This window comes from Diorhabda carinulata, chromosome 10 (assembly GCF_026250575.1).
Source record: "Diorhabda carinulata isolate Delta chromosome 10, icDioCari1.1, whole genome shotgun sequence".
Lineage (NCBI taxonomy): Eukaryota > Metazoa > Arthropoda > Insecta > Coleoptera > Chrysomelidae > Diorhabda > Diorhabda carinulata.
The window spans coordinates 6700494-6728060 of record NC_079469.1 but is presented as its reverse complement, the minus strand read 5'-3'; the positions used below and the strand labels follow the sequence as shown (position 1 = coordinate 6728060).

At 32.0% G+C, this 27567-nt stretch overlaps 2 protein-coding genes across 4 annotated transcripts; both read left to right on the top strand.

The window, feature by feature from the left end:
* The first annotated feature begins 396 nt into the window (after positions 1–396).
* LOC130898445 (dynein regulatory complex protein 8-like) lies at positions 397–1626 on the top strand. The gene is made up of 4 exons (XM_057807767.1): positions 397–515; positions 657–894; positions 1171–1381; positions 1433–1626. The coding sequence occupies exons 1-4, from the start codon at positions 488–490 to the stop codon at positions 1562–1564; spliced, it is 609 nt and encodes a 202-aa protein (XP_057663750.1). The 5' UTR covers positions 397–487; the 3' UTR covers positions 1565–1626.
* A 2142-nt stretch (positions 1627–3768) lies between these two features.
* LOC130898444 (uncharacterized) lies at positions 3769–26481 on the top strand. Of its 3 annotated transcripts, XM_057807766.1 has the most exons (7): positions 3827–3932; positions 4045–4116; positions 24158–24467; positions 24524–24650; positions 25503–25649; positions 25713–26167; positions 26226–26481. In XM_057807766.1, the coding sequence occupies exons 3-7, from the start codon at positions 24161–24163 to the stop codon at positions 26441–26443; spliced, it is 1254 nt and encodes a 417-aa protein (XP_057663749.1). In that variant the 5' UTR covers positions 3827–3932; positions 4045–4116; positions 24158–24160; the 3' UTR covers positions 26444–26481. The 3 variants fall into 3 exon arrangements, with proteins under 3 accessions (XP_057663747.1, XP_057663749.1, XP_057663748.1); XM_057807764.1 differs by lacking the exon at positions 4045–4116 and having other exon boundaries at positions 3769–3932; XM_057807765.1 differs by lacking the exons at positions 3827–3932; positions 4045–4116 and adding an exon at positions 10585–10697.
* Positions 26482–27567: the final 1086 nt, after the last annotated feature.

Sequence of the window (27567 nt, the reverse complement as noted above, 5' to 3'; positions counted from 1 at the left end):
AAAGAGCTTTATTTCCTATTGTGTCAGTGGCAAAAAATAAATTTTAAGGATCCACGACTATTGGCAGTTGCACATTCCTGGTGCACTTCGTTGTTGATGATAAGTGCAGAGTATGTTTGGGTTAAGATTTTCTTTCACCTTGTGGAAAACATTGTTGGTTACAGTCGGCTGTCTCTTCTGGAAGGATGGTAACTGTAGTATATTAAATCTGCGAGCCACTTTTTAACGACATTTTGGACATTTTTTGATAACTAGTAGCATAAACATCATAAATCATGCTACTCCTAATTACAATATAAGCAAATAAAACTGTATATTTCATGTACCAGTATTGAAATCTTAATTTTAAATCTCAAACACAAGTTTCCATGGATTTTAGCGTACATATATTAAAAATTATCATGTCGTACAATGTCGATGTCAATATAAATTCTTTTCTTTAAAATGTGACATAATTTTGTATAATTACTTCAACTTCCTTATTAATATGGATGACGATGAAGAAGAAATTGAAGGTAAACATATTTCCCATAAAATTTTTGTATACTGCAGTCAATTGAAGTGTATAATATTTTTATTTTTACCATTGTTCTAATAATTACAATATCAAATGCTTTCATATGTGAATTATTTCTTAACAATTTATTTTTCATTAGTTCCTATAACTAACGACCTAGAGCAAAGAGTAGCAGAAGCATTTGCAGTTTTTGACCCCTTCCAAACCAAAATAATTGAACTGAAAGATGTACCTTCTATAATAAGAGGTTTGGGTTGTTGTCCAACTGAAGCAGAGCTTCAAGACATCATTTTAAGCTTAGAAACTCAAAAGTATCCCGGCTCTGTTCATTTGGTAAATTTTTTGCCACTAGTAACGGATTTGTTTACACAACATAAGTAAGTTTTACAATCACAAAGGGTTAGAATAACTACAAAAAAAATGTTGGATACAAATGTTTCAGAAATCAATTATAGTTGTATATCCTGATCTTGGTTGTTTCTTTGAAATTGTTGAATAGAACCACACATAATAAGGAGCAGAAAATAAGTTTTGACAACTTTCAAGTCTTTCTTTCTTGAAAATTGTGTAACTTCCTACTAGTACTCGGTATTACATCGTCGTAAAAAATTTTAAGTAGAATGTTTAAATACTTTACTCAAAACAACTTGTAGATTCCTTCCTCCAACTCCCGACAAACTTCTAGCAGCATTTCGAAGGTTAGATCCAAGAGGAATAGGTTGTTTAACAAAAGAAGAGCTTACCAATTTGATGACTACAGAAGGAGAACCTTTTACCAATGATGAATTGGAGGAAATGATGGAGATAGCTTTTGATCCATTGAGTAAAACAATCAATTACGAGTATTATGTCAATCAACTACTGGTGAATATTTCAATTCTATTTTTTTTATGGCTTATTAGATTAATATTTTAGTATGAACCAGAAGGGGAGAAAAATGTGTATACTTTGGCGGATCGCATTGAAGCTGAAAAACCTCCTCCACCACCGCCTCGTAAGACAATGTCTGAATATTTAAGAGAAGCTGCTCAACAAGCAGAAGAATAATCATACTGTACATTTTAGCAAAAAATAATACTTTGGTGAATAAAAAAGCATGCGCAGATGAAGTTCAGCTGATTATTTCGTGCAAGATCTCGCACTTGCAACATTATATTGCACAAAATATTGAAGCAAATTTTAGATAAGGTATTTGTTTAATTCACTCATTGAATTTTTGTTAGTGGCAGCCATAATGCAATGGCAAGAGACTTGCATAATGTTAAGCGACGTGCAATATTCATCTATGCAATATTTTGACCTTGTAAAGAAAGCTTGACGTGATGCAATATAACGTGCAATGCAACGCAAGACGCAATATTTCTTGATCGAAAGCATGCGCAGATGAAGTTCACCTGATTGTGTCATACAAGAAAAACCTTGCAAATGCAACATTTTCGATTTGGTGCCATTTTTATTGCGTACAAGTTACATTTCTAGAGAGGAATCTAGTTACTTTCGGTTTAACAATCAACCTCCCCATCCACTGACAACTGTTTTCTTGATTACTCAGCTGGTCATGTTCATTTTTACTAGTGATAAAATATCAAATAAAATTTGAGGTTAAGAATTTGTTCACTTCTACTTACGTTTGTTAGTGGTAGCTATGATGTGTGGGGAACGGCAAGAGACATAATGTCAACCAACGTGCAATATTCATCTGGGCAATATTTTGACCTTGCAATTTCTTGCACAATGTCAAGCGGCCTTAAGAAAGTGCATGCAATTTCTTGCACCATTACATGCGGCCTTTAAGCACAAGCACAATATGAAAACCACAACTATAGATAAAGCTCAAGAATAAGCAGTCATGAAATTGCAAAAATAAGGTAACAAAATCAAAAAATAATGAAAGAAATCATAGAATTACTAATTTCACATCCATTATCATAATTTTTGAACAATTTGTACAAATAGAAATATGGGATATGCCTGCCTATGCCCATTTATACGGTCTTACATACAGGTCTTCACCGAGATCAATTTCTACAGAGATGTGTAGTTTTTGTCTGGGTTTTAGGGGTTTTTAAATAGCCATGCCGCGACGTTTCTATCTAGGGATATACTTGGGTAGGGAAGGAATGAAAAATTAGACAGGAAGTATACGCTAAGGGATTTTTGAAACCGTTGGTGATATTTGTACTGAACACACACATTTCGATAACCAAGTTATCGTCTTTAGAGACGTGAAGGTGAACTGAAACCTATTTTATACTAAATTTTTGCACCAATGAACTTCCTCCCGCGAAAAATAATTGTAGGGGGAAAACGTCTTCAACGTATTCATTACTTAACTACTAAACTATAGAGTGAGCTGTAGGAAATAAGCCCGTTGTCCCTAATTAAACTGTTCTACCGGAAATTAACTGCAAATTTGTTATTCTAAATAGAACACCTTGTATATTAATACATTTTTGAAATCTACATAAAATTTTAGCACATTTTTGTCCAAAAGCTTTTTTCGAAAAATGCATACTTTTTGAGTTATTAATTTTTTTGTAAAAAATTTGACCGTTACAGACCCTTATAAATTATTTTTTTAGGAAGATACCCTTAAAGATATGAGAATGGTTTCTATTCGGTCGCTTTAAGCAAGGTCAGACGTATTTGAATCTATATTGAACAATTTTTCATTTTATACAGGGTGTGTATAAAAAGTCTTCAAAGTTTAACTTCTCAAATATCAAATTTCTTTATTTTTCTAAATAGAATTACCCGGTTTTTTCTATTTTAATGCATTCAGGGGTAAAAAATAAGGCAAATTCATGTATACTTTCCTAAACCTAAACCTCACCGTTATCCAGATATTAAATATTTGAACCGTTGATACAAAGAAATAAAAGAGTGTTTTTCTTTATCTTGTCAAGGTCTGTAAAAAAAATCAATCACACATCTATTAAAGTAAGAAAGTTATTTCAATAGATCCATCCTATACATAAATACTATTTACTGGGTTGGTTAAACAAGAAATCTATTAATTAATTAAAAAGGCATTGTATTGTCACTTAGAAGTGAAATTGTTGTTGTTATTTCCGTTTCAATATACTCATACAGCTGGATAGAAATATATCAATAAGAAACTATTTAAATTATTCCCTTGTATATGCACATACTCGGTCAAGTTCTCCAAAACTTAGTAGATTTTCCCTTGCTCAATTCTGTCTCCAATTAACTCCATAGAAACCGCAAGGGGTCGGTATTGTCCCACTCTGCACCTGAAAGGGTCAATGGTAATATCAAAGGCCCCACATGCACCATCGATTCATATTGTTACGGAGGCTCTTTACCGGAACGGATTGCTAAATTACGTTTACAGTCTGTGGTCTCTCTTCTCAGATTTATTCTGTGGTTTATCATCGGAAGCGTTGGAGTGGAGGTGCGCCATTATTTAAATATTTTATATTTTATTTTATACTTAATTAGTGCTTGGAATCGAATACAGATTAATTTTTCAATTTCTGAGTTTTTGTGCGGTTTTTAAATTCCAGATTTCACGTGGAATTAGTGAACAATTCGGTTGTGAGAGTTTTATATACAGGAAAAATAATTATAACATACAGGTAACTTTTTTTTAAAAGGTTTATTGAAATAAAAAAATGAGAAAATGTATTTTTTCATTACGAAGAAGTAAAAAGAAGTAAAAATATATATTATTAATAGTAATAATTACTAAAAAAGGTTTATATTATACAGAAAAAGAAAGCGTTAATATTCGAGGTATAGCTAATTGAAATCATATAGTTTCCACTCAACGTTCAGTAACCTCTTTGAAGCCTTTGTAAAACCATTATTTGGTCCTAGCTCTCACTACATCCTCTACATCCTTTGGATTTAAATTTTTTCCCTTCGCCTCAGATCTGAATAAATAATAATCTACTGGATTAAATTCTGGATGTGGCAGGAGTTCAATACCACCAAGTTCTTGGATCTTATTGCGCGTAACTTTCGCTGAACGTCAAAAAAATAACCTCATTTTTCTAATATATATTGTAAGTGTAAATACCCTCAAAAATTACTTCTCTGCGTGAAAAGCTGATAAAATTTGTAGGTGCTAATGAGTGTTTCTACAACAAACAGTCGACTGTTTACAAGAAAACTAAAATTTGGCAGAATCTAGGGAATTCCATGACAAGAGCTGGTGATCAGCTTCCTGATCTAATTGACAAATAAGGTTTTCTTATTGAACTTTTTGTTAAGTCTCTGCTCAATAAATTCATCGTATAAACTCCGATTAAATCATCAATGCGCAAAAAATTCGTCTTGAATCTATTTCGTTCATTTTAGAATATGTCGTAGTAAAGTAACTAGATATTTTTATTTAAATTCAGAGGTCTCACCCATAAACGCCGTGTCAAATGTCGCTCTGTATATATTTCTCTACACATTTCATATAATAAATTATAAATAATTCAAAATCGTTGATCACCGTTCAAATTTCTTTATAAACATGTACTTTTAAGGTTATGTTTACCAGCGCCATGTTCGCGTTCATTCTGTGCACCGCTTAATACTATTAGACCAACGCTGTACTCTTCACATATGTCTTCCACTTCAATTTCATATAATTTTCATGCTGATACGGATGCTTTAAACTTTTGTTCCAATACTGTCATAACAATACACGACTTCATATTTATCGCACTTTATATTATTTATGATTAAAACGTACTGTGTCGTAAATAAACAAAGAGAAAGGATTAACAGGGAGTGAAGCAATTGAACTATTCATAGAATTAGAGACTAGTCTTAACAAGTTACGGCATGTTTTAATTGATGCGTAAGAATTGATAGTAAAGCTTCTCCCGAAATAATACACTATCCAATTTATAAGCATAGATTTTCTTAGTCCAAACGAAAAGTAAATAGTTACTTCATTTTCGCACCAAATTGTCAATGGAAAACAATCTCTAAATTTATTGTTATACGCTTCTATTAGAGATGTGTCGATACCTAAAAAATCGTTTCTCGATACCGATACCACCGATGAATAATAGCCGCTTGTAAAAAAATTCTCTTACTGGAAAATCCTTAACAGAGGGAAACACATGGTCTACGTTAAGCTCTGATTTTTTGATTATCAAAATCATTATCCAAGTTATTTCGAAAGCAGGATTTTTCTACACTCTACACCTAAACTGGATTAAAAAATAATTTTTCCGTCCATTTACTGGTATCGGTATCGACTTTTTACGATCGATTCTCGATATCGATACCAATGTCCAAGCATCGGTATCGAGAATCGACTCATCCCTATAGTTTATTTCAGAAAGGTATAGAGAAATAAAACAATGGACCACAGAGTGACCCAACGAATATTTAATCAATGCCACTTTCATAGTTTGGTAAAAATTCTTTTTAGTGCAGGTAGTACCACCCGGGTTGAGGTCAATTTATGGGTTTAGTCTATTGTTATCCATTCACAAACACTGAAAATAGTGTACCAAAGGCGTGCCGGTAGGATAATCGTAGAAAGGAAAGCCAAATCTGAAATAGAGTTGGAATTAGGCAGAGGCACTAATAGAAAGTTAAACGGTACCTGTTAAAAGCAAAACGTAACTGTATAATCTACCAACTAAGTAATCTCTACACAATATTTCGATATTGACACTTCAGGCCAGAAAACATACTTTTCCTAATTCTCTTACGCAATTACTTGAAATTTTAATATTACAAACAATACTATTTCGAGACCTACACCAATGGCCGACACCGAAATTGAGCTGAGCTGAACGGAATTCTCTATTTTATTACTCTACACCTTTCTGAAATAGACTTTAGTTTCTATTCACTGAAATTAAGCGACTAAAATCTTCTACTTTGCTAAGCTTTAAATTGAAACGAATATTTCTATTCCTTTTATTGTAATAGGTTCACTTAAAGAAGTTCTTGATCAAATTGAGCTTCTAGATCTCAATACTGAATATAAAGCATCGTTTCTATGGAGTTCCTACTCCATGTTAAAGAGCAAATTCAATATAATTGGAGGCGATCAAAAACTTTTACATTAGAGCCATTAATATTTTTGTGGCGACTACTATGCATTCAAAAATACTTAATACAGGTAGACATTTCTCCGAACAAATTTCTCCAATAAAAAGATATATCCTCCATATCTGACTGACCGATATCTGATCGAGGAAATTCCAAGTCACCTTCTTAATGTTCAAATAGCACACAATTAAATCAATCTTCATTAATATACTCGAATTTTGGAAAAACCAAAACCTACCTGCTCTTACACGAGCCCAGGCGAGGCGTTTGGAATTGTGGACAAATTCATTCTGTCTCGAGATCGCGAATCGACCAGATCTCGATCGCCGAGGTCTCAGTCGTTTCCAGATACTTATATCGCGAAACGTGGTTTAATCTTTTGATGTATATATTTTTGTGTATGTAATTTCGATGATATGTTATAGTATAGTAAATAGCCTTGTTTCCTTACGACTACCGGCATTAGTATGTGTGTGTGTGTGTGTTTGCGAAAACCCTCTCGACAACGTTGTATGAAGTGAACTTTCCTGGTTCAAGTATCTGTCAGTCAGGTGTGAACGGATAATCGTTTTATTGGAGGAACTTGTTCGGAGAAATGTCTACCTGTATTAAGTATTTGTGGGTTGATCGCGACATTTTCATCAACGAACGTCCTGATGAGAAATATTTGGCGACAAAGTTAGTAGTTTTCACAACAATTCCATCGCTTTTATTATCTAATCAATTACATAATTTATTTTCCATCTAACTCAAATTCATTTAATATTATTTCATAAGTTATGTATCTCCTTACTTAGTTTCATTTTCCCTGTACATCAACCCCTTTTGGGACCAACCACATCTGTTGTATCCGTTCGAAATTGTTATATAAGCACGTGGGTACTACTATTATTGTTATAAAGAATCAATCACTCATTCAACCCCTCTAAAAAGTATTTTTACAACTATGAAGGGTTTTATTTGTTCACTTTTAGTGGAAAAAACTGAATGAATATTTTCCTAAACTTAGGGTAATGACCGTTTAAATATAGACACAATGTACAAGGTGTTTGTAACTTTGTTTATCTTTGGATCTATAAAATGTGATAACGCGAGAATGAGCAACGTTGTCAAAACTTTAAAAGAAGGATCTTTGACGAACGGCATAAAATAAATATAATAATTAGAACGTAAGCCTTCACGGTGGACAAACTTTTGAAAACCACTAATAACGATTTATTTGTAACAAATTAATGAATCATAATAAACAAAGCCCGTATTATTTTTATTTAGTTCCGCATCTATTCCGTGGTTAGTTTAAATTAAAAATTAATTATTGTTCATTCGAATATAAAACGGATACCTTCGAAAATAAAAAACAAATTCACTAAAATATTGTTCTATTGTTAACCATTTGACCGGAAACAGCGAAAGTATTGCCTTCCGGTAACTTGATGCTCCGGAACGTTAATAACTATCACAGCTAACTTTACAACAAGGATAAACTCATATTTTGATGAAACGTTGCATAAAAATTGTGTCACAATAAATATTTCATAATACGACACTGCCGAGGGCAGTGACTTTCGTTAATGATGCCTATTAAATTAATATTATTTCGATTTATCGGTAAATTTATGAAAAAAACTGAATTTACAAAAAATCAGATTATCAGAGCAACAACATTAAAAATTTATCTAGTTACGTCAGAATTTTCAAATAAAAAAAAAACAATAAACAGAAAGTTTATATGAACCTTTATTTCGCTTTTATACGGCTCGAAGGACCAAAATGTTAATGTGTTCATGAATTGGTTAGGACCAATTGAGTTGTTAATGACATTATTCTACACTTTATTAACATAAAATAATGTGATAAACTGAATAAAATAAAGCCTGATTCCTGCTTGTCTACTTGTCGCGTTTTTCTTCGCTTTGCATCGCGCATTTACGATATTCACGCATGTATATGGTATCCCAGCAGTATCACAATATATAATTAAGGCGCTAACACAAGTTATAAATGTGGTATTACTCACATAAAAACTATTTAAATAGCATATTCATATCAAGTGTCGAAAAAAGTATATTAATATAATTCAAAACGACATATTTGGAAACTTCTTATGTTAAATCCTTTGTTATTTGTTCTATCAACCAAAACATCAACGAGACCTAAACTTTTTGAAGTTTTCTCAATACTATTTGATTTTCATTTCCTTGGAGAAATTAAACTGACACCTATGGAGAAATGATGCACGTTGTTAAAATACGCAGAATCGGTCGGGAAAGAGAACAGATTCTAACGAATGTTAAATAAGAAATAAAAAGGCCTTATGCGTAAAAATTGTTTATAATGATAATGATGAAAAAATAACTAAAACAATGAAAACGTGTATTAAAGTGAATTAAATTTATTTAGAAAATAAAACTGAGTAAATTATAGAGTGACCTCTAGTATTTTAGGACAAAAATTACGTTAAATTGTATCGTGGAATAGAAAATTTATTCACGTGTTCCTTAACCTTCGCAATCATATTTCTGATCGTTATTGTTATATGAGTCTTAAAGTCCTTCATCAGATCCTTAACCTCAATTTATAAATTGAATAAATTAACTCAAACCATTCGTCTTCCTTTACTTCATCCTTGGATAATTTTTTTCACCACCTTAACATAAATCACCATTGCGTGATGTTGAAAAAACAGTAAAATTTAGATATTTCCAGATTTAACCTTGGATATAAAGGGGTTAAGGGTTGTTATATCAAGATAAGAAACTTGCTTGATAAATTTCTTAGTGTTATTATTATTAATAATTTATGATTTATTCAAAATACTTTGAGCAATTAACTGTAGTGCCAATGGCACAGCAATCGCCTGGTTTTAACGGTTTTTCGATCATGGCTTTATAGTAAAAATACGAATTTTTCGTTTAACAATAGAAATTCATAATTCAAGATTTTTGAAACAGAATATTTCTACTGATTTTATCGACCTTGGTGCTGAAATTATGGATTGTTGGAAGATACTTCACACAAGAGAATATGAATTCCCATACCTTCTTTTACGTGTTTTTCACGATCCGAGCACTTTCAATAAATTAACAAAGATGAGAGAGTGTTCACTAAGTTAAGGTATGGTACTGGAATCACTTCACCCGAGGCGGCACAGCAGGAAAGTTGGTAGGATTGTGGCGACCATCCAGATATTTACAAACGTGAGGAAGAGAACAATATAACCCCCTGAAACCATCCTATGGAACCGCCTGGCGTCTATCCACTCATATAATTCGTGTTTTCCATCCTAGTAACGAAACCTAACGAAAATAAAGGAAAGCGTGATTAGTTCAATTTTTAACTGTTTAATCAATAAGCCCCAATATTGGCTGATGTGATCCTAATAACGCGTATTCCATACAATTATAGAGATATAGAGATATTACCGCCAAGCTTTATCTTCACCAAAAGGTACCAGAGAAAACAGTGTAATGCATTTACTTTAGAAACAACCCCAAAACCAATCGTTCGTAGTATAAATACCTTGAATAAATTGTCTTGGCTACCTTTTCCCCTTTTTTCTCTAATAATATTTATTTTAAATTCTATTGTTCTTCGTATGAATATTAACCACATCTCTTGATACTTATTAAGTTAAAAGTAACTTCCATACTGCACAAAATTACTCACTCTATTAAAGTATGTTGTTATTCTGTTTAAATGGTCCTGAGGAACTAGACAGCTCAGAAAGTCGCGGACAAAACTATTTACTCGGCATCTAACCACGGTTAATAATAAAAAAAGCACGCAGAATACGATCGTGCAATCCAGATGAATAATAATACTGCAACAACGTTAGGTTGAGTTGTCTGACGCGCATCGGACAGTGTAATCATTTTGAAAACAGTTTCAGTATTTTCCCAAGTACAGGATGTGGATGATATTTTCGCTATATTCAATACGAAAAAGGCAAATGTGAACGAATTCATTTTAAAGCTTAATTGAAAATATTCGTCTATAGTAATTAAAAACAGTAATAGATTAAAATTTTATGTCTTTAGGAAAAACATCGCTACCTTCAGATACATCCTGGCTAATTCTTTCTGTTAACCGTCATAGGTTTAAGAAATCTATCTGAAACAAGTTTTTTCCCAAACTCAAAATAATAAACAAGGTAAATATGCTCTGATACCTTTCAAGCCTGTTTATACAAATGAATTGAAACATTAAAACAGTTGCTGGGTAATTCTAAGTATAAAATATAATATTTGGAAAATAGTGGTATATATGAAATTAGCTGTGGTGATTGGGACGGGAAGAATATTGGGCAGACTAAGTGATCCATTATTGTCCGGCTTAAACAGCACATACCTCATTTATGGACGGACCGAAAAATCGAGTATTGCCAATCACGCTGCCAGTCATAATATTATTAATGTAAAATTGATAAAAAAAGTATTCATTGATAAATTGTTGCACGTAGCTGAAAAAATTGAAATTGCTAAATGCAAGAAAAGCTTAAATAGGAACAAACGGCCAGTTACTTATAGCCCACTCTATAGTATAGGGGTCAAGGAATGTGAAGATTCCTGCCAAGGAGGTATTCCCAATGTAAATAATTTTCGCGGGAGAAGGTCTATTGGCGGAAAAATTTAGTATAAAACAGGTTAATAGGTTTTGGTTTACCTACATTCTCTGAAGACGATAACTTGGTTATCGAAACGCGCGTCAGTCAGTGTAATTGTGAGTGTTGATGTAGTAGTAATGTATACAGAATGTTCGGTATGAAATCACCAATGGTTCCAGAAATTACAATTTAAAATGAAATAGTTCAGAAGTTTGGTCTAGTCTTTAGGTATGGAATGGTATTCTGGACCTTCAAACATTAAGAAAAAGGAAAAGAAATTCACGGCAAACCACTCTTTAGTCAAAATTCAATAAAAAAATAAAATTTTTAGCGTTAATCCTAAACTTTCCTTCAAATTTCTACGTATTTCATCATCAACATCTAATATTAAAATAATTTTTTAAGACCAGTTAAACCAAAATTTCAAATAAGGTGTTTTTTTTTCTAAAATTCTACTCATTATATTCATATTTGCTTATTAAAGGTCACCTGATACGAAGAAAATGTGGTTTTAATCGCTTTGATCTTTACGATTTCATGTTCTCAACTAACTCATTCTAAATACAATAAAAATTGTAAGTTTGCGCATTACGAAATGGGGTTGATTGAGCACAAAAATTGCAGTGAAGTTTCTCGTACGACATATTTAAAACATATTTAAGAAAACGAATCAGCAGTAATACCAGGACAACCATAGATAATGTTTTTGATTATTTAACAAACGTCAAAGGTAAATTGTGTAAAGTGTATGTATCAATTTAAAGTATTATTTTTTTGTTATTGAATTATATTAGTAAAAAATTATGTATATAAATATTTACAAAATAGACTTCTTCTTTTGTTCGTAGTATCGAAAATTATTAAAAATATGACAATAGAAGTTATAAATGTAGTTATACTCTTCCCAATCACAATAGTACGAAGGTGGTCCCAGATGTACCTGGCCTGACCTAGAGATGGCGGTAGCTGTTTGAAAATAATAGAAAGTTCACAATCTATACTCCAGGAATGTTGAAGAAAATCCACAAAGCGGTACTGGACCATCATCGACAGACATAGTAGGTATTTCAAAAAATGCGATACATCGCATAGTGAAAATTTGGACAGGATAAAGTTGTGCGCAAGATGAGTGCCGCGTTTGTTTACAATGGAACAAAAACAGAGTCGTGAAGATATTTCCATCGAGTATTTGGCGATGCCGACACAGAAATGAAGCTAAATTTTTGCACCGTTTCATAATCGTTGATAAAACGTGGGTCCATCACTTTACACCCGAAACAAAAGAACAATCAAAACAATGGACTGAAAAGGGAGAACCGGCTAAAAAGAAGCAAAGACTGTTCCATCTGCAGGCAGGATCATGGCATCAATTTTGGATGTGTTGAGGATAATTTTCACTGACTATCTTAAAAAAGGAAGAGTATTATGGGAATTTATTGCAACGTTTGAACGAAGAAATCCGGCAGCTCACACATCCGTTATTGCAATAATCAAAATTAATGAATTAAAGTTTGAATTGCTATCTCACGCACACTATTCGCCAGATTTAGCCCCCTTTGGATTATTTTTTGTTCCAGGCTTGAAAAAATGACTCGGTGGTCAAAGAATGGCCAACATTGAAGAGGTGATGTTGACAGTTAATAACTATTTTGAAGAGCTTGACGATTCTTATAATAAAAAGTTTATGGAACTCATTGAACATCGTTGGAAAACTGTATGGAGCTAAAAGGAGCTTAAGTTGAAAAATAAATATATTGTTTACTAAAATTGTTTTGTTTTCTTTGTTGGGCCAGGTACTTCTGGGACCATCCTCATTTAACGTACATGCAGTACACAATGTACTAAGAGATTTTATATTACATAACTATTTTATTTATAAAATCCCATTAATTTTTTATTGTACTCTTTCTTCCACAAAGTAGCTTCACTGGTAGAGTTTTCCATTCCTATTCTTAGTTTTAACTCTTAGATACTATAAATGTTTTGATGTTAAGCCACTCTAAAACTCGAATCTTTTTTGGCTAACATCCTGCCGTAGAAGCTTCGATCGATTACATCCAATATGTATATCTAGAATTGGTAGAATCTACAGTACTTCAGTTTTGACGTGTCAAATATTTTACAAGAAACATTGTGATCTTATAACAAGTTTACATATTTCTGTAGTTGTACGTTTCGTCATTTTCACTAAGTGATATGTGAATAACAAATTTAATGATCATGACAGAAATCTCAATGAAGAATTTAATATAATAGATACATAGTTATATTGCCTTCTTATCGAAAAAATTTCACAATTTGTCTAGATTTTTTAATTGAATTCTTTATTTATACTAAGTGTTACAAGAGACCCTCGTAGATTGAACTTTTGTTGAAAACGAAAATGAATGTTCTCGCGTGTTTTGGAAAGGAAGTAATCAGCCAAGGAAATATTAAGACAAATTCTGTTGTGACCAACAGCTACATTCAATTGTGCGGTAGCGCAATGGAAATACAATAAATATAAGCACAAATATTTAATAGCATATACTGGGTGAATATTGGATATTGATTCTTGTATTTTAATTTGGTTCAAACATAGACTCGCTTTTAATAGTTAAGTAGGAATTTAGATTTGAAAATATCGAAAAGAGATTTTTAAAAAGAGTTTCGAGCTGTTTTCGTTTGAAATAACCTATCCCAATACAAAAAGAAATCACTTTATAAACTCTCAGAGAAAATAATATATATACCATCATTTTCTCTTTTTGGTCCAATGTTTTTTGATAACAATGATCGCATCGTTTAATTTTTGTGAAATCAAGTTACTCAACACGCTATAGATGTATGATCAAAGCTCTTATTTGTTTATTTAAATTAACCGATTTTGAAAATTGACTTCAAAATTGCTAAAAATAATTATTTTGCTCATAGAGAGTACAAAATATTGGGCAGAGAAAACGTATAATCAAGAAAGAACCAGAATTCATCAGTTTCGAACAAATTAGGTAAAACTATCATCTTCATCTTTGAGCATCATTTACGTTGAGTTTATTGACTGAAAAGCTTTTTTATATGTTTACATTAAATTAAAATTTTCAAATTCATATACGAGGTAGACATAATATATTTGCTTCTGGCTGGTTATCTGAAGACAATTGGAATTAACATTGTGATTAAAAATCCTCACTTAAGTCATTGAGTGGCTGAAAAGTTGCTCGTATCAATTGTCAGTCACCGAGATATAGTTAAAGTAACTTTTTGCTTTTTATAACTTAATTTACTTGAAAGCAATCGTTTTGAGGTATTAGAAGAGAATTAGTTTTTGCGCCATGTGTAGTTCAAAGAGACGTTGTTTAAACGATTCAGATGATTGTTGCTGTATAAGCAGAGAATGTGTATAGGAAAATTGTAGGAAAGTTATATCAGAGTTGGTGCAAAATACCTATTTTGAGTATTTTGGGATGCTCTTGAAAAAAAATGCGCTCCCAATTCTGTTTGTAGATAGTGTATGGAATATTTAAGATTATGGAAAAGTAGTTGATTTGGAATACTGACTATTTGACAAGAACTACCAAATCATTTCCTAGACTGTTATTTTTGTAGCATGAGTATACCTAAACGGTTTAAACTCTAAAATTCGAGCTAAATGGCAGAATCCACGTTGTCTACAACGTCCAGCTCATCACTCACTTTATTTCCTAAAAATATATCTGAACCTTTAGAACAAGACATTGAAGGGCCAAGCTTATTACAAAATGATGCTGATTTTGAAGGTATGTCAAATGAGCTTCTCCCAAAATGAGTTAGATGATCTTGTAAGAGATTTAAATGCTCTGAACTGTTAGTATCAAGACTAAAAGAAAAAAATGTGCTTTTCAAGCACTCAAATAAGTTTTTATCGTGATTGAGATAACGAATTGGGGCGTTATTTTTCCAAAGAAAACGGTATTACCTTTTGATCAGATATCAAAAATTTCTTCTTGGTCAATAAAATGGTTAAACTATGTTTCCCTGTTTTATATGTTTTTGGGTCAGTAGAGTTTATTAAGAGCATTGGGTGAGAAGAAACTGGACCTCTAGGGAAAATATGGAGTCTGAAAAGTAAAGAATAGTCCAGAATTTATTTGTAGTTCTTGACGAAATTACCTTATCACCATAATGTATAAAACTGGGTATTATGAAACAGTTCGCTTCATGGAAGAGCGCTCCCAGGGTTTCTGGGATACGAATATGATGTCTGACTATTGTTGTCTTTGATATGTCATTTTCCAAAGTCTACACCTCAAAAAAATATGAGTTTTTCAGAATTCAACGCTTTTTTTTGTAACTACAGTTTTTTTTCTGTTAGATATCTACATAGCAGAAAATCAGAAACCAGAGCTGATTAATTTACCTTCAGTCTCTGAAGATGGATACTTGTTTATCGAAACGTGCGTCAGACAGTGTAATTGTGAGTGTTGGTGTAGTGGTAGTGTAAACAGTGTGTTCAGTATGGTAGATCATATGTAGTTAGCAACAGCTAAAATTTCTTTCGCAATAGATGAACTGTAAACTAAGATAATTTCCGAAAAGGCATTGAAGGAAAAACAAGCAATTTAGACTATAAACAAGTCATTAGTTCCATAATAGTTTTCAATATTCTCGATATGGAGAAACAGAGGAATGAATTATAGTTAATAATACTAAGACCCGGTTTTATAGTTGATGAAAAAGTGAAAAATGCTGCTTAATATTAGATTATCTTATAAGAAAAATTGTTCTAAACGCATGGAGTATTTTATATTTGGGAATAAGCAGTAACAAATTGTAACGATTTATATCGAGAACCATATGCTTCTAGAACTTTTTTAAATATGTATTTATTGGTCAAATAATTAGCTAATGTTACATTCCTCACTATTTTATTTAGATTACGGTCGGTATGGTTGCCTGGTTCGCCGGAAATGTTAGTCATTGGTACATACTATAAATATTTACGTAAAAAATATGTTATCATTCCGTGAACTTTCCAGTTTCAATTTAAATTATTGGTAATTTATAACAATTATTCAATAATATAGTAATATTTCAACTCAGTCGTTACTACGAGAGTTAAATGAAAAGTTTCCAACCTCCTAACATTATTACAAATAAGATTTGCCGTCTTTTTTTATCGGAATATGCGTAGAGAAGTAGATAAAGATGCAATGCGATTGTAATTATGTACTTGAAAAATTCAAATATGTTGATTGAACAGGAAATAATGACGGTACAAATTTTAAGAGATTACAGTGATCGTAAAAAGTTTATATGAGATAAATCACTTATATGTTCAATGATAACATATCCAAATCGCAAAGAAATTACCAAAATGGCGATTTTGAGGATTATGAAATATTTAAAATAAGTGGGCTCAATTAATAATCGCCTTAAAACAAGCTAAAAACCCTTAAACATTATGCAAAGCTGGTAATTTTTTACTTTCGCTCTAGAAATCGAAAAATTATCCGATTTCGATTATTTTTTTTAAATCTTTGTTTTTAGGGCGGATTTATGAAAAAAAAAATATTTCACCTGGAGATTTCATATAGTTTTATGACTTTAAATATGATCATAAACGCACTTCTTCGCATACAATCGTTCACAACTTTTTTACAAAGCATCAAACGCAGTTTATATATTTTTTGGGTAAACTTCACGAAGAAACGGACATTTTGGAAAAAAATTGAAAAATATTTGTTTACTCATTTTTTATCTCTAACAGTCAACATCTCAACAGTCAATCTTAGTAAGATACCATTTTTTTAAGGGTGAAAATTTTCAATTTTTTAAAGTTAACTTTTAATATTGAACACTTATTGTAAATAATCGATTTTAAGAATGTTTTTGTTTCATATAACTTTAATGATTACTTAATAACAAATGTACAAACGATTAAATGTGAGAAAAGGTGAATTTCAAGAGAAACTGTTATTATTTTTTATTGTAAAAATTTGATGGATCAACATTTTTGTATAATTTATATATTTATAATAATTTATATTTAATAACAACTTCATTTGATTATTTGGATAAAAGTTATCAACAATTATTCGTGAATGAGTGCATTTTCACGAACATTTAAAGTCCTGAAACCAATATAAGTTTCCATTTTTTTTTATTCCCATAAGGTTATTAGAATCTCCTTCTATATTGATATGATTAATATGAAAACATTATTAAGAATTAGAAGCTAGTATGTGAATGAACTGCAAATGAGCATGACTGCAGAATGGAATTTGACGATATTAATGTGAAAAAATGTAATCAAGTCATTCCACAAATACGGATTATATTCAGTAGAGCCTAGATAAGATAAATTATCAACGTTAAATAATTTGAGTTATAGACATTTTTACTTGCTAAGGGCTTAAGCTAAAGATTTTTTATTAGATTATATTTTTACTTACAGAGGTTCGATTATTAACTTTGTTTAGAACTTATAGGCGATCTAGGTTAAATGCAAATGAAACTTTGAAATCTTTTCCATTCTTTGCTAACGCTTGAACTTTCAGCGCAAATTTTTTAAAGGCCAAATCATGTCGTTTCTTGAAATTTTCCAACCAACCATTGCTAGCTTTAAAATTATTTATTTGCAGTGACTCAGCAAACTCTTCAGCTTTTGTACAGATCCGCTAACATTGATATTTTTATTTCTACACTGTGAAACCATGTAAACAAGCATTGTTCTAAATTGGGGTATTCAGCAATTTTTCGTCTTTGACATAGAAGACTTTCCCGACTCTTGCTTCTTCAATAATTCAGCTTCGTTTTTTAATATAATGGATAATGTATTTCAAAGTGGACTGCAACGTCTTTTCTCTTCAAACCACTTTTCACAGCTTCGATCGCTTTTAACTTCTCAGCATATGTTTGTTTCGGTCTATTGTTTACATTTGAATTCATTTGATGAACACGTGTAAGCAATGACAATAACAATGGTATACAGGAAACCTTTTTTGTTTGCACATATATTCAAAATCACTCATTGATAGATGATTGAAGTTACACAGGTCGTCGTCGTTTCAACTTTGAGTTACTGAGGTGCGAATCCCAAATAAATCGTTTAAGTTGAAAAGAATTCATATTTTAAGTGAAAGAGGTTTTGGACTCCAAGGGGAACACATCATTTTTCGAATTTAAAGAGGTTAAATTACGTTATCGATGTTTAAGTTAACAAGTACTGTATCTTATACGATTCTTTTATCCCAATTATTTGCTCCTATTAGTATTGGGGAATTATTCCCAATTCCTTGGAGTTGGGGTAGATAGAGAAAAGAATAGAATAGAATATATAGATTAACGAGCAGATGATAAACTATCGTGGAAATAGCGGTCATCACTAAAAACAAAGACCGACAATGCAGCTGAAGTGAGGAGCTGGAGATGTAGAAAAACCAAAAAATTATAAAGAAAAATACTGAGAAGAAGCTTCATAATGTAAAAATTACATGAAAATAAATATAGAATACTTATGAACTACTAAATATGGATACAGATGGAAGGAGGAAACGGTAAGAGTATGATAAGCCACCCCAGGAAGATCACCATGAAACCTCTATACATAGACTATTGATCATATCTATTTTATGCGAAATCATTTACTTCCGGAGATAACGGAAGTGGCCATAATCTCAGGAAAGCTAACAGATATCGAACCATGGATAACTTTGTTTGATCGATCTCATCAAGATCTATTTGTGAGTGAAAAGTCATGATGATTGACACATGCGCAGAAGAGTTTCTGTGAAAAAAGTATGCAAATGCATCATTTTTATCAAAAAGCCTAACCTAATCTAACCTCACCCAACCTAACCTTACAAAAATTACTAAATTTTCATTTCATCTATTGATTTTTCGGGAAAATAATGTATTTGCAACAAAGTTATTCATGGTTCGATATCTGTTAGCCTTCCAATCGATTTCTCGTAATATCGATAGTCTATGTATATAGTTTCATGATAATTGTTGTGGGGGAAACACAGTAAAGTTATGGATTGAAGATATTTCGGATATATAAAAAGAAAATACGACTCTTCCCTTTAAAAAGGATCGTAATGTAGAAAACAATAGAGAATAGGCCAAAAGAGAGATCAAAATTCATGTAAGAAGACCGAACATAAGAAAGCCTAAAAGTACTGGGGGCCGCGAATTGGAAGAAAATAGTAATAGGCAGTAAAGAATAGTACATAAGTAAAAAATTACGCCTTTTCCATAATAGAAATAGCCAAAAAGTAAATACGAATTGATTATTGTATTTAAACAAACTTGCCTAATATAGATTTTTAAATCAATTATTTTGCACGTATTGAATACTATAAAGTTACATAATTTGAATGATACTTTAGAAGCAGATGTATCTTCCCATGACACCTATACAAAATCCAATAAAACTAGTAAATTATTTAAACAAAATAGATCAATCTAATTACTTAATAACCTAGTAAAAGTTATTTTAAAATTTCGATTCTGTAACATTAAATTAGGTATTGGGGATAACAACTTTCAAGGTGAAACAATAAAGTCATCAAAGAAAAGACTATTGAATAATTCACTGAAACAGTAGAAAATATAACGATTGATATGATATATGCAATAATTATGATAGTTGAATTGAATAGGAAACAATTTGTGGAAAATCTTGGTGAATTTACAATTAGTTGAAATAGAGGATCTAAAATGGTTTATTTAGGAATAATTTTGGTTCATTTCGTGAATAAGTGTAAATATTTTGTACATTCTTTTATATTAATTTTATAAAAAGGAAACATTTCAATGAAATATATAGCAAATAAGCTTGCTGCCTCAAGGTCCGGGAAACATTGGAGCCAATGTTTACAGCATCATATGGCACGTCCATCAGTGGATTGGATAATTTCCGTTTCGTTTTCTTAAAAACGCGAATTCAATTTTCCAATAGTCGAATACAATTTATGCATTCCAATTATTCAAACAGTACCAAAATATTATTTTTTTCTTCTTTTCCCAGGAATAAATAATCAATTTAAATTCGTCGAAAATAGAAATAATTTCTGATTCATCTAAAGCAATTGAAATTCTTTTTAATTCTGACAAAAGAATAGAAAATCATTTTCGAACAATCAAGGAATTGAAAACGCATAAAAAACTAACTAACTAGTTACAATGTTAGTTCTTCTAGATATTTTGCAACTTTCTAGATCGAAGTAGTAGTTCATGTTAATGTACAATGATCTAATCAGGGCCCTCGTACGGGCTACTGGCGCCTGTGTGCAAACAAGGATTTTGACGCCCCTTAAGGCAACTTGAATTATCTTTTTTTATGGTAGATAGGTGCTTGAAATAAAGCAAAGAACTGAACGTTACGAGTCACATTTATTTGTAGACTAAAATATTAAAATTAAATAATAATAATAAATTCTTGTTCACACTCATTTTAAAGCATTAACTTAACTAATGGGGTACAGCCACGTTGTTCATAAATACTAGAAAATAACCTAAAACTGAAAATCACATTATTTTAGGAACAAATAACAGAAATATTTCCTCATGTCTACATATACAAGGTGTTAATGAGAAGCGCAAAACCTGAAATCAGTTTGTTCAGAATCTTGAGTAGAATCAGTAAACTAATAAGTTTAAAACGCCTCTGGTATTGCATCGCTTTTATAGTTCCCGGCATTATTCATGTCTGAACAGGAAAAATAAAGAAACTACCGCCTGACATGTTACTTATACCTAATCCTATTCAATTTCTCAACTTTTATTTTAAAATTATTTTTGTTTCTTTTTTCAAATTTTTTTTAGGCCTTTGGTTTTGGCGCCCCTAAAGGGTGGCGCCCGTGTGCATCGCACACTTTGCACATATGGTAGCGGGGGCCCTGGATCTAATACTTCATAATTATTATTGGAAAAGTCTCCGTCACTGTATATCAAACTATCATAATTATTTCAAAAAATGGGTAAGATCGAAAAATATTAACTAGTATTAGACTAAAGAAATCAACAAAATGAACTGAAGGCTCAGTTACATATCGATTAATTGAGTGAGACAGCAAAAAATTCTTGAAATTATCATCTATTCATCTATTTATTTGTGCTTTATTGGATGTACTTATAACACAGAAAGCTTTTTCCCTACGTCCGATATTTTCAGATAAGGATCTGCCTTTCTCTGTATTTCTCATAACTTCTCTCGTTTTTTTTTTATCTCAATGAAATGATTGTATCATCACAACTATCCCGTTCTCTCGCTGCTTTAATCATGAGTTTGACTTGTTGAATGTTCCTTCAGTGAAACTAGTCTTGTAGTTTGACATGGTATCTCCTTTATCAAACTGTTGTGTATGCATATGATTAAAATGAAACGTCTTCTTACAACAAATGGATAATTCCGAAACATGTAGCCTTGAATTTATCTTTAGTGCGTATGTGTAGCAAACAGATCTTCTTTCAGTGTGAAAACATACCTAGAACCCGTAGTACATGAAAATCACGTTGATATTCTTTCCACTGCAGCTTCTAGTCCATATTATTGAGTTTCAAACATGTTTTCAGGATTATTTCTCCTTGATTGGTTTTAGTTTCATCCCAAATCATACACATTATTACTGTTCTCTTGAATAAAAGCTTTGGGAATTTAGAGTTTGAAGGAGCTTTTTTAGATGAGACCTAACAGGACATCAAATACTCTTGTTACATAACTTTTACCTTCTCTTTAGCTCATATCAAAGTGGAGTATCATTCAGGTGATTTCTTCTTTAAAAGGAAGAAAAATATTTATATTAATAGCGTTAATAGAAACAAAAGGGAAACCTAGATTAAATTCATAAGAAATTTATAGAAAATCTGCTGAAAATTGAAATTAGGAATCAGGTATCGCTGAGAAGCAATGATTTTTGTTGACTGGTCCTTATACTATACTTATATTTATTGAAAATGTCTATTCTTCGTAAAAATAATCTAAAACTTATAAGTTTTTTGTTTGAAGTGTTATTTTAGATAAGTATGACTAACTTGTAGTCACGCATGGAGCGTAACGGAAAAGGAAACAATATATCTTAACTGATTCGAGGAAAATCTATGACTCCTGGACTTTTCTGTAATCAATGTTAACCTAGTTTTGGTAGACAAATCGTTTGCATTTGCATATTTAGGTAGAAATTCGCTTTGTTGTTAATGCCACTTTTATATAGGTCATATATTTACTACTAAAGCAATTAACTTGACAAAAAGGAGGCGAGTAATCTACCAATTATGAATCGATTCAGATGATTTTTTTGTTTGGTAGATCATAAGTCAGAGATAGTCCCATATGAATTTGGGTAAAATTGTTTTAGTGCTGTTCGAGAAAATCAACAAGAAACGGAATATATACCCAGATGTTTCATAACTGTTTTCACAAAAATATCAAATATGAACAAAATAGTATTTGTGCAACAAGCGGGAAAAGTTCAGTTCGTGTGTTTGCGACACTCGTGAGAAAAGTACTTTTCCCACATGTTGCACATTATACACATTTTCTACAACTGCACAAATTGAAAGAGTAAAAGTTTATTTTTATGATTAGTGAAACCAAAATAATATTTAATTATTTTCAACGTTAATTTTATTCTTAATAGACTCTTCGACGTATTCTTCTGTTAGGGTATTGGATTGCCATTCTCCATGGTGCTTTAAGATTAATATGTCCCCTCCTGCATTTACCAAAATTGTTGCCGAAGAACGTCTGAAACAGTGACCTGTGTATAAATGGGGGTTCTCTAATTTAAAAAAAAAATCCAATTGTCTTAGCCATACTACCGAATTTGTTCCAAGCAGACACCACCACATCCACTGCACCATTGACCATTGATTTAAATGTATTGGTTGAGAGTATAACCATCAATTTGATTTGATGGTCATGTGATACAACAGGTACTAAAATTTAGATATTTAGAAATAGAAATAAAGAGCTATGAGGTGCGACAGTAGGTCGTCAAAACGAATAAAGTAGCAGAATGCCTCAACAACACTATTTGGAAAAATTAACATCTTAGAAAATAAACAAAAAGCAGAATATGTAAAACAACAATTAGACCTATAATGACATACACAGCAGAGACAAGACCCGATATAACTAAGCAGAATGACAAGCGAAAGACTAGTGTGTATCGCAAGGGATAAATCTCCAACAGGCAGAAGAAGTATTGGTCGACCGAGAAAGAGATGGTGTGACAATCTGGATCCAGGAGGCTGAAACTGAAGAAGAAACAGATTTTAAACCTATCATACAAGAAGGAAAAAGAAGAAGATGGTTAAAAGTACAAATATCTATCTACCACAATTTGATATAGAATTTTTAATGATTATTTGATTCTTTTTATCTACTGAAAAACCCACTAACTAGGATTATGTTAACTCAAGAAAAAATTAAATTAAAATCTAAAAATACTTCCTCCTAAATAAATTTTCTTTTATTAGTAGATATTCCTTGTCTGGAGCTTCGTTTAAAATTCTTTGCAATTGGTCAATATGTTTGATTTTTTGGGGACGAAATTGTAGGACTTTCTTTTCAAAAATTTACGTAATTTCTGATACTTGGATATATCAATGTTATTTTTTATATTGATACTACTTTGCAACATTGAATATTGTGACCAAAGTGTAGACGCCTTTAAAGTTTTCTCTTCAAAGTGTACCAAAAATACAGTTTCCGAAAAAGATTTTTTTTTGTATTTCTTCTCCATTCCATCAATTTCTCGTAAGCTAATTCGTATTTTTTTTAAATTTTCCGGCAACAAATCTAAAGTTATTTTTGCTGCTTTTATCGATATCTTTGGCGGAGTATTATCAACTGGGCACACGAGAGGCGAAAGGAGTTTGCAGAGTTTGCAAAGAGACTACCAAGGTTCAAAAATGCTTCTCCTTTCTCAGTTATAGTGGTAGTAGTAATTGAAAATTGATGAAGGAAAAATGTCTAGATACAAAATTGATAATAGAATCTTTCTGTTCCTAACTATAAACTAAAATTTTTATATTTATTTCAGAAAATGTGGCGTGCGTTACTGCCGACTCTTTTACCATTATTGGTAACTGCAAAACTGGATTGTTCCAGAACAGAATACAATAGATGCGTAAGGATTGCAGATCCTTTGGTGAAGGAAGTACATCTAGTTTTTCCCGATAATCTTAATGACATCGATCAAGTTTGTAATACTTGGAATCGATTTGTGGATTGTTTGAAAACGTATACGGATGAGTGCTTCACCGAACAACAAAGAAAACAATTTAACAGAGCAGTGGAAAGTCCCATTGAGAGCGTACATGAAATGTGTACCCAACCCAGTTATCAAAAAGGTGAAAATTTAGATTTTTAACGATTCATCATTCAAAATAATCATTATTTATCGTAGAATATCTTCGATATGCTCCATGTATCAAGGGAACTATTGTACAAAGATTACATTGCGGACCTCAATATAACCTGTTGGTGGATCAAGTGGAACAAGGCGATATCATTTCGAAATCTACATTATGTTGGTCAGTATTAGTTAACATAATGAATTAGCTTTATTTCAGGTAAACAAGACCTAAGCTCACTCTCAATACTGTTGATGAAAGAGTCTAGACTCTTCAAAAACGGAACAAAGGCTGTCTGAATTCTTGGAATGCCCGTGGAGTTAGTTGATGAGCATTCAAGAATCTTCGTGATTGGTCTCTATCATGATGAGGGTCGTGACAAATACGTGATACTTTCGAAATCTTCTACTACTATTGCATGATGCGGTTAAATATTGGTTGAAAAGCTACATGTGCAGTTACGTTTCAATCAAGATTGTATACCTCTCTTTTGAGGTATACAATCTAACCTTTACCTTTAGAGTAACAAAACTTATCAACTCATCATTTTTCATATAAATCCAATAATTATAAACTTTACTAACATTGTAGTGTGGTTTCTTCGGAAAATAGTCAAATCTCTTCAATTGTCTCGCCACCTACATAGATTCTACAGTCTACAGATTGAATCTTTCATGAAGTTGTCTGCATATTTTCTAATCCTAGTATACAAAATCTCTGCCCACTTCATCAATTTTAGATACCCTTTTAACAGACTCTGTACTTATCACTTTTGCCATGAATTTTGGTATTATTACCTAGGTATAACCATTTTAATCTGGTACCTAGGTAAATATCACTTTAATACGGTCACACAGCGTGTTTGAATTGTGTTTTGGTGTATATGATACATGAGTTCTTTTGTATGTCAATATCTATGATTTGAAATATATATTTAGTAGCACATTTACAAATTTTGATAGATCAGAGCCACTTCTAACGACCAGGTTCATGTATAATGATCATTAATCGTAACATATATTGATTTTATAGTTCACACGACAGATTTAAGCAGTGCGTTTACCGAGAAACTAGAAGACTCTGTGATAGGGGTATGGCTGATGGTCCAGCTACTCGGTTTGCCACTCAGATAATAGATAAAGCTCTACGATTTCTACAAGAGCAATGTGTCAACTATATGTAAGTATTTGTACAATAAGTAAGTTTGTTAGACAGTCGAAACGTGAATAATTTAAATTTTAGTCCTAATTCTGGAGACTGCACAATCCACCTTACAGACCCTTACGCAGATCGAACTGATTCTATGGTGATATCAACTTCATCTAGTGAGGCTCAACCTTGGAGCACGTTTCAAGATTTAAGACCAAAGGAAGATTTTCCAAGTAGTATCGGCCCAACGAAAGTTCCATTTAGTCCTTCTAGAGCACCATTTTCATCACCAAAATTTCCTTCTACTTTTCCTTGGAGCTTCTCAAGCTCCCCTACCAGTCCAAGTTATTCAACATATAGTACTAACGATTTCTTAGGGTCTAGAACTCGTCCAGGAATATATGGAAGAGCTAGTTGGAGTGAAGGAAGTTCAGCGTTACCAGCTAATACCGTCCAAATGTTTCCCGATGTTTCTTCAACGAAATCAACTAGGCCGGATTGGGGTAGCTCTTTAGCATGGAGTACCAGACAAGGAAGTACCAGTCCAAGTAACTAAATTGGAATGTTTTAGATTTAACTTAAGTTTTGATATTGAATTTGTTCAAGGTACAATTTCAACTACGAGGAGAAATTTTTCTCCATCTTGGAGCACACAGGAAGTGACTTCGGAAACGTGGTATCCCGCAGCTGGTAATCAAATAAGTAATGAAGTAGATGAACCAAATCAACTCGGGTTGCAAAAACCTAAAAATTCTGTTAATAAATTATATCCGTTAGCTTTAGTTTTACTCATTTTCATAAGTAGTTCAATACATTTAGTTTAGTTAATTAATAAGCAGTTGACGTAATAAATATGTCTCAATATGTCGTTAAACACACTTTATCGAACTGACACAATAACAAATAATGATTATTCCTTTGAGAAAACATAATATAATTAGGTTATAAAAGACTAAAGTGCCTTCGAAACGATCAATTAAATTATAATCGCGATTAATAAGGCTCCAATGAACACTTCAATGTTTTATCAATCGCCAGCTGCTCTCGAGCCTATTGTTTATGAAGAGTATGGTTTCTTAAGGCCGCTTGACATGGTGCAAGACAACGTGCAAGAAATTGCAAGCAATTTCATGCATTATGGATACCACTAACTAAAATTCTATTAGTAAAATTAAACAATTTCCTAACCTCAGTTTTTGTTCAATATTCCGTAGCCGGCTAAAAATGAGAATAACAAAACGAGTGACGAAGTAAAAAAGTGGTCAGTGGAGAACTGTCAAATCTGCTGCTGTCTTGATTTTCGAGCCTGATAGACAGGTTGGTTGTTAAGCTAAAAGTAACTAGATTTCTCCCTAGAGATTGCACGCAATAAAATTGGCACAAAAGCGATAATGTGTGCGAGATATTACATATAACAATCAGCTGAACTGAAGTACAAGGTGTTTTTTGTAAAACAATTTTTATTCATAAAATCTTTAGATTTTACTTTCCACGGCTGTGGATGATCGCAAATGGATGTGCGCATCCATTTTGATCTTTACATAAGGTACAGCGTCATGAATTTTTGACAAAGGTGTATCAAAATGAACACGTTTTCTCAAAAATTATGTTGAAATAGGTATTTCCTCCCAAAAGTTGTTGTTTTCATAAAGTAGTGCTAAAATAAATAATACCAATATTTAATGTTTATAATTTTAGGTTGAAACAGTGATTATGCGACAGCTATCATCGCAGTTGTGTTGGTGTATTTATCATAAATGAAAATACATTTTTCTTACAGTTGTTGAAATGACGATACTTTGTCAGAAGAGTGGTAGGAGCTATTACACACTAAAAAAGTTTTCTTGATGTACGGACCAAATAAATGTGTTATAGTGTTATAACGAGTAACGTCCAAAGTCTGCAGTATACCGTTTTTTCAAATTTACCGCCGAAACTAAGATAAACA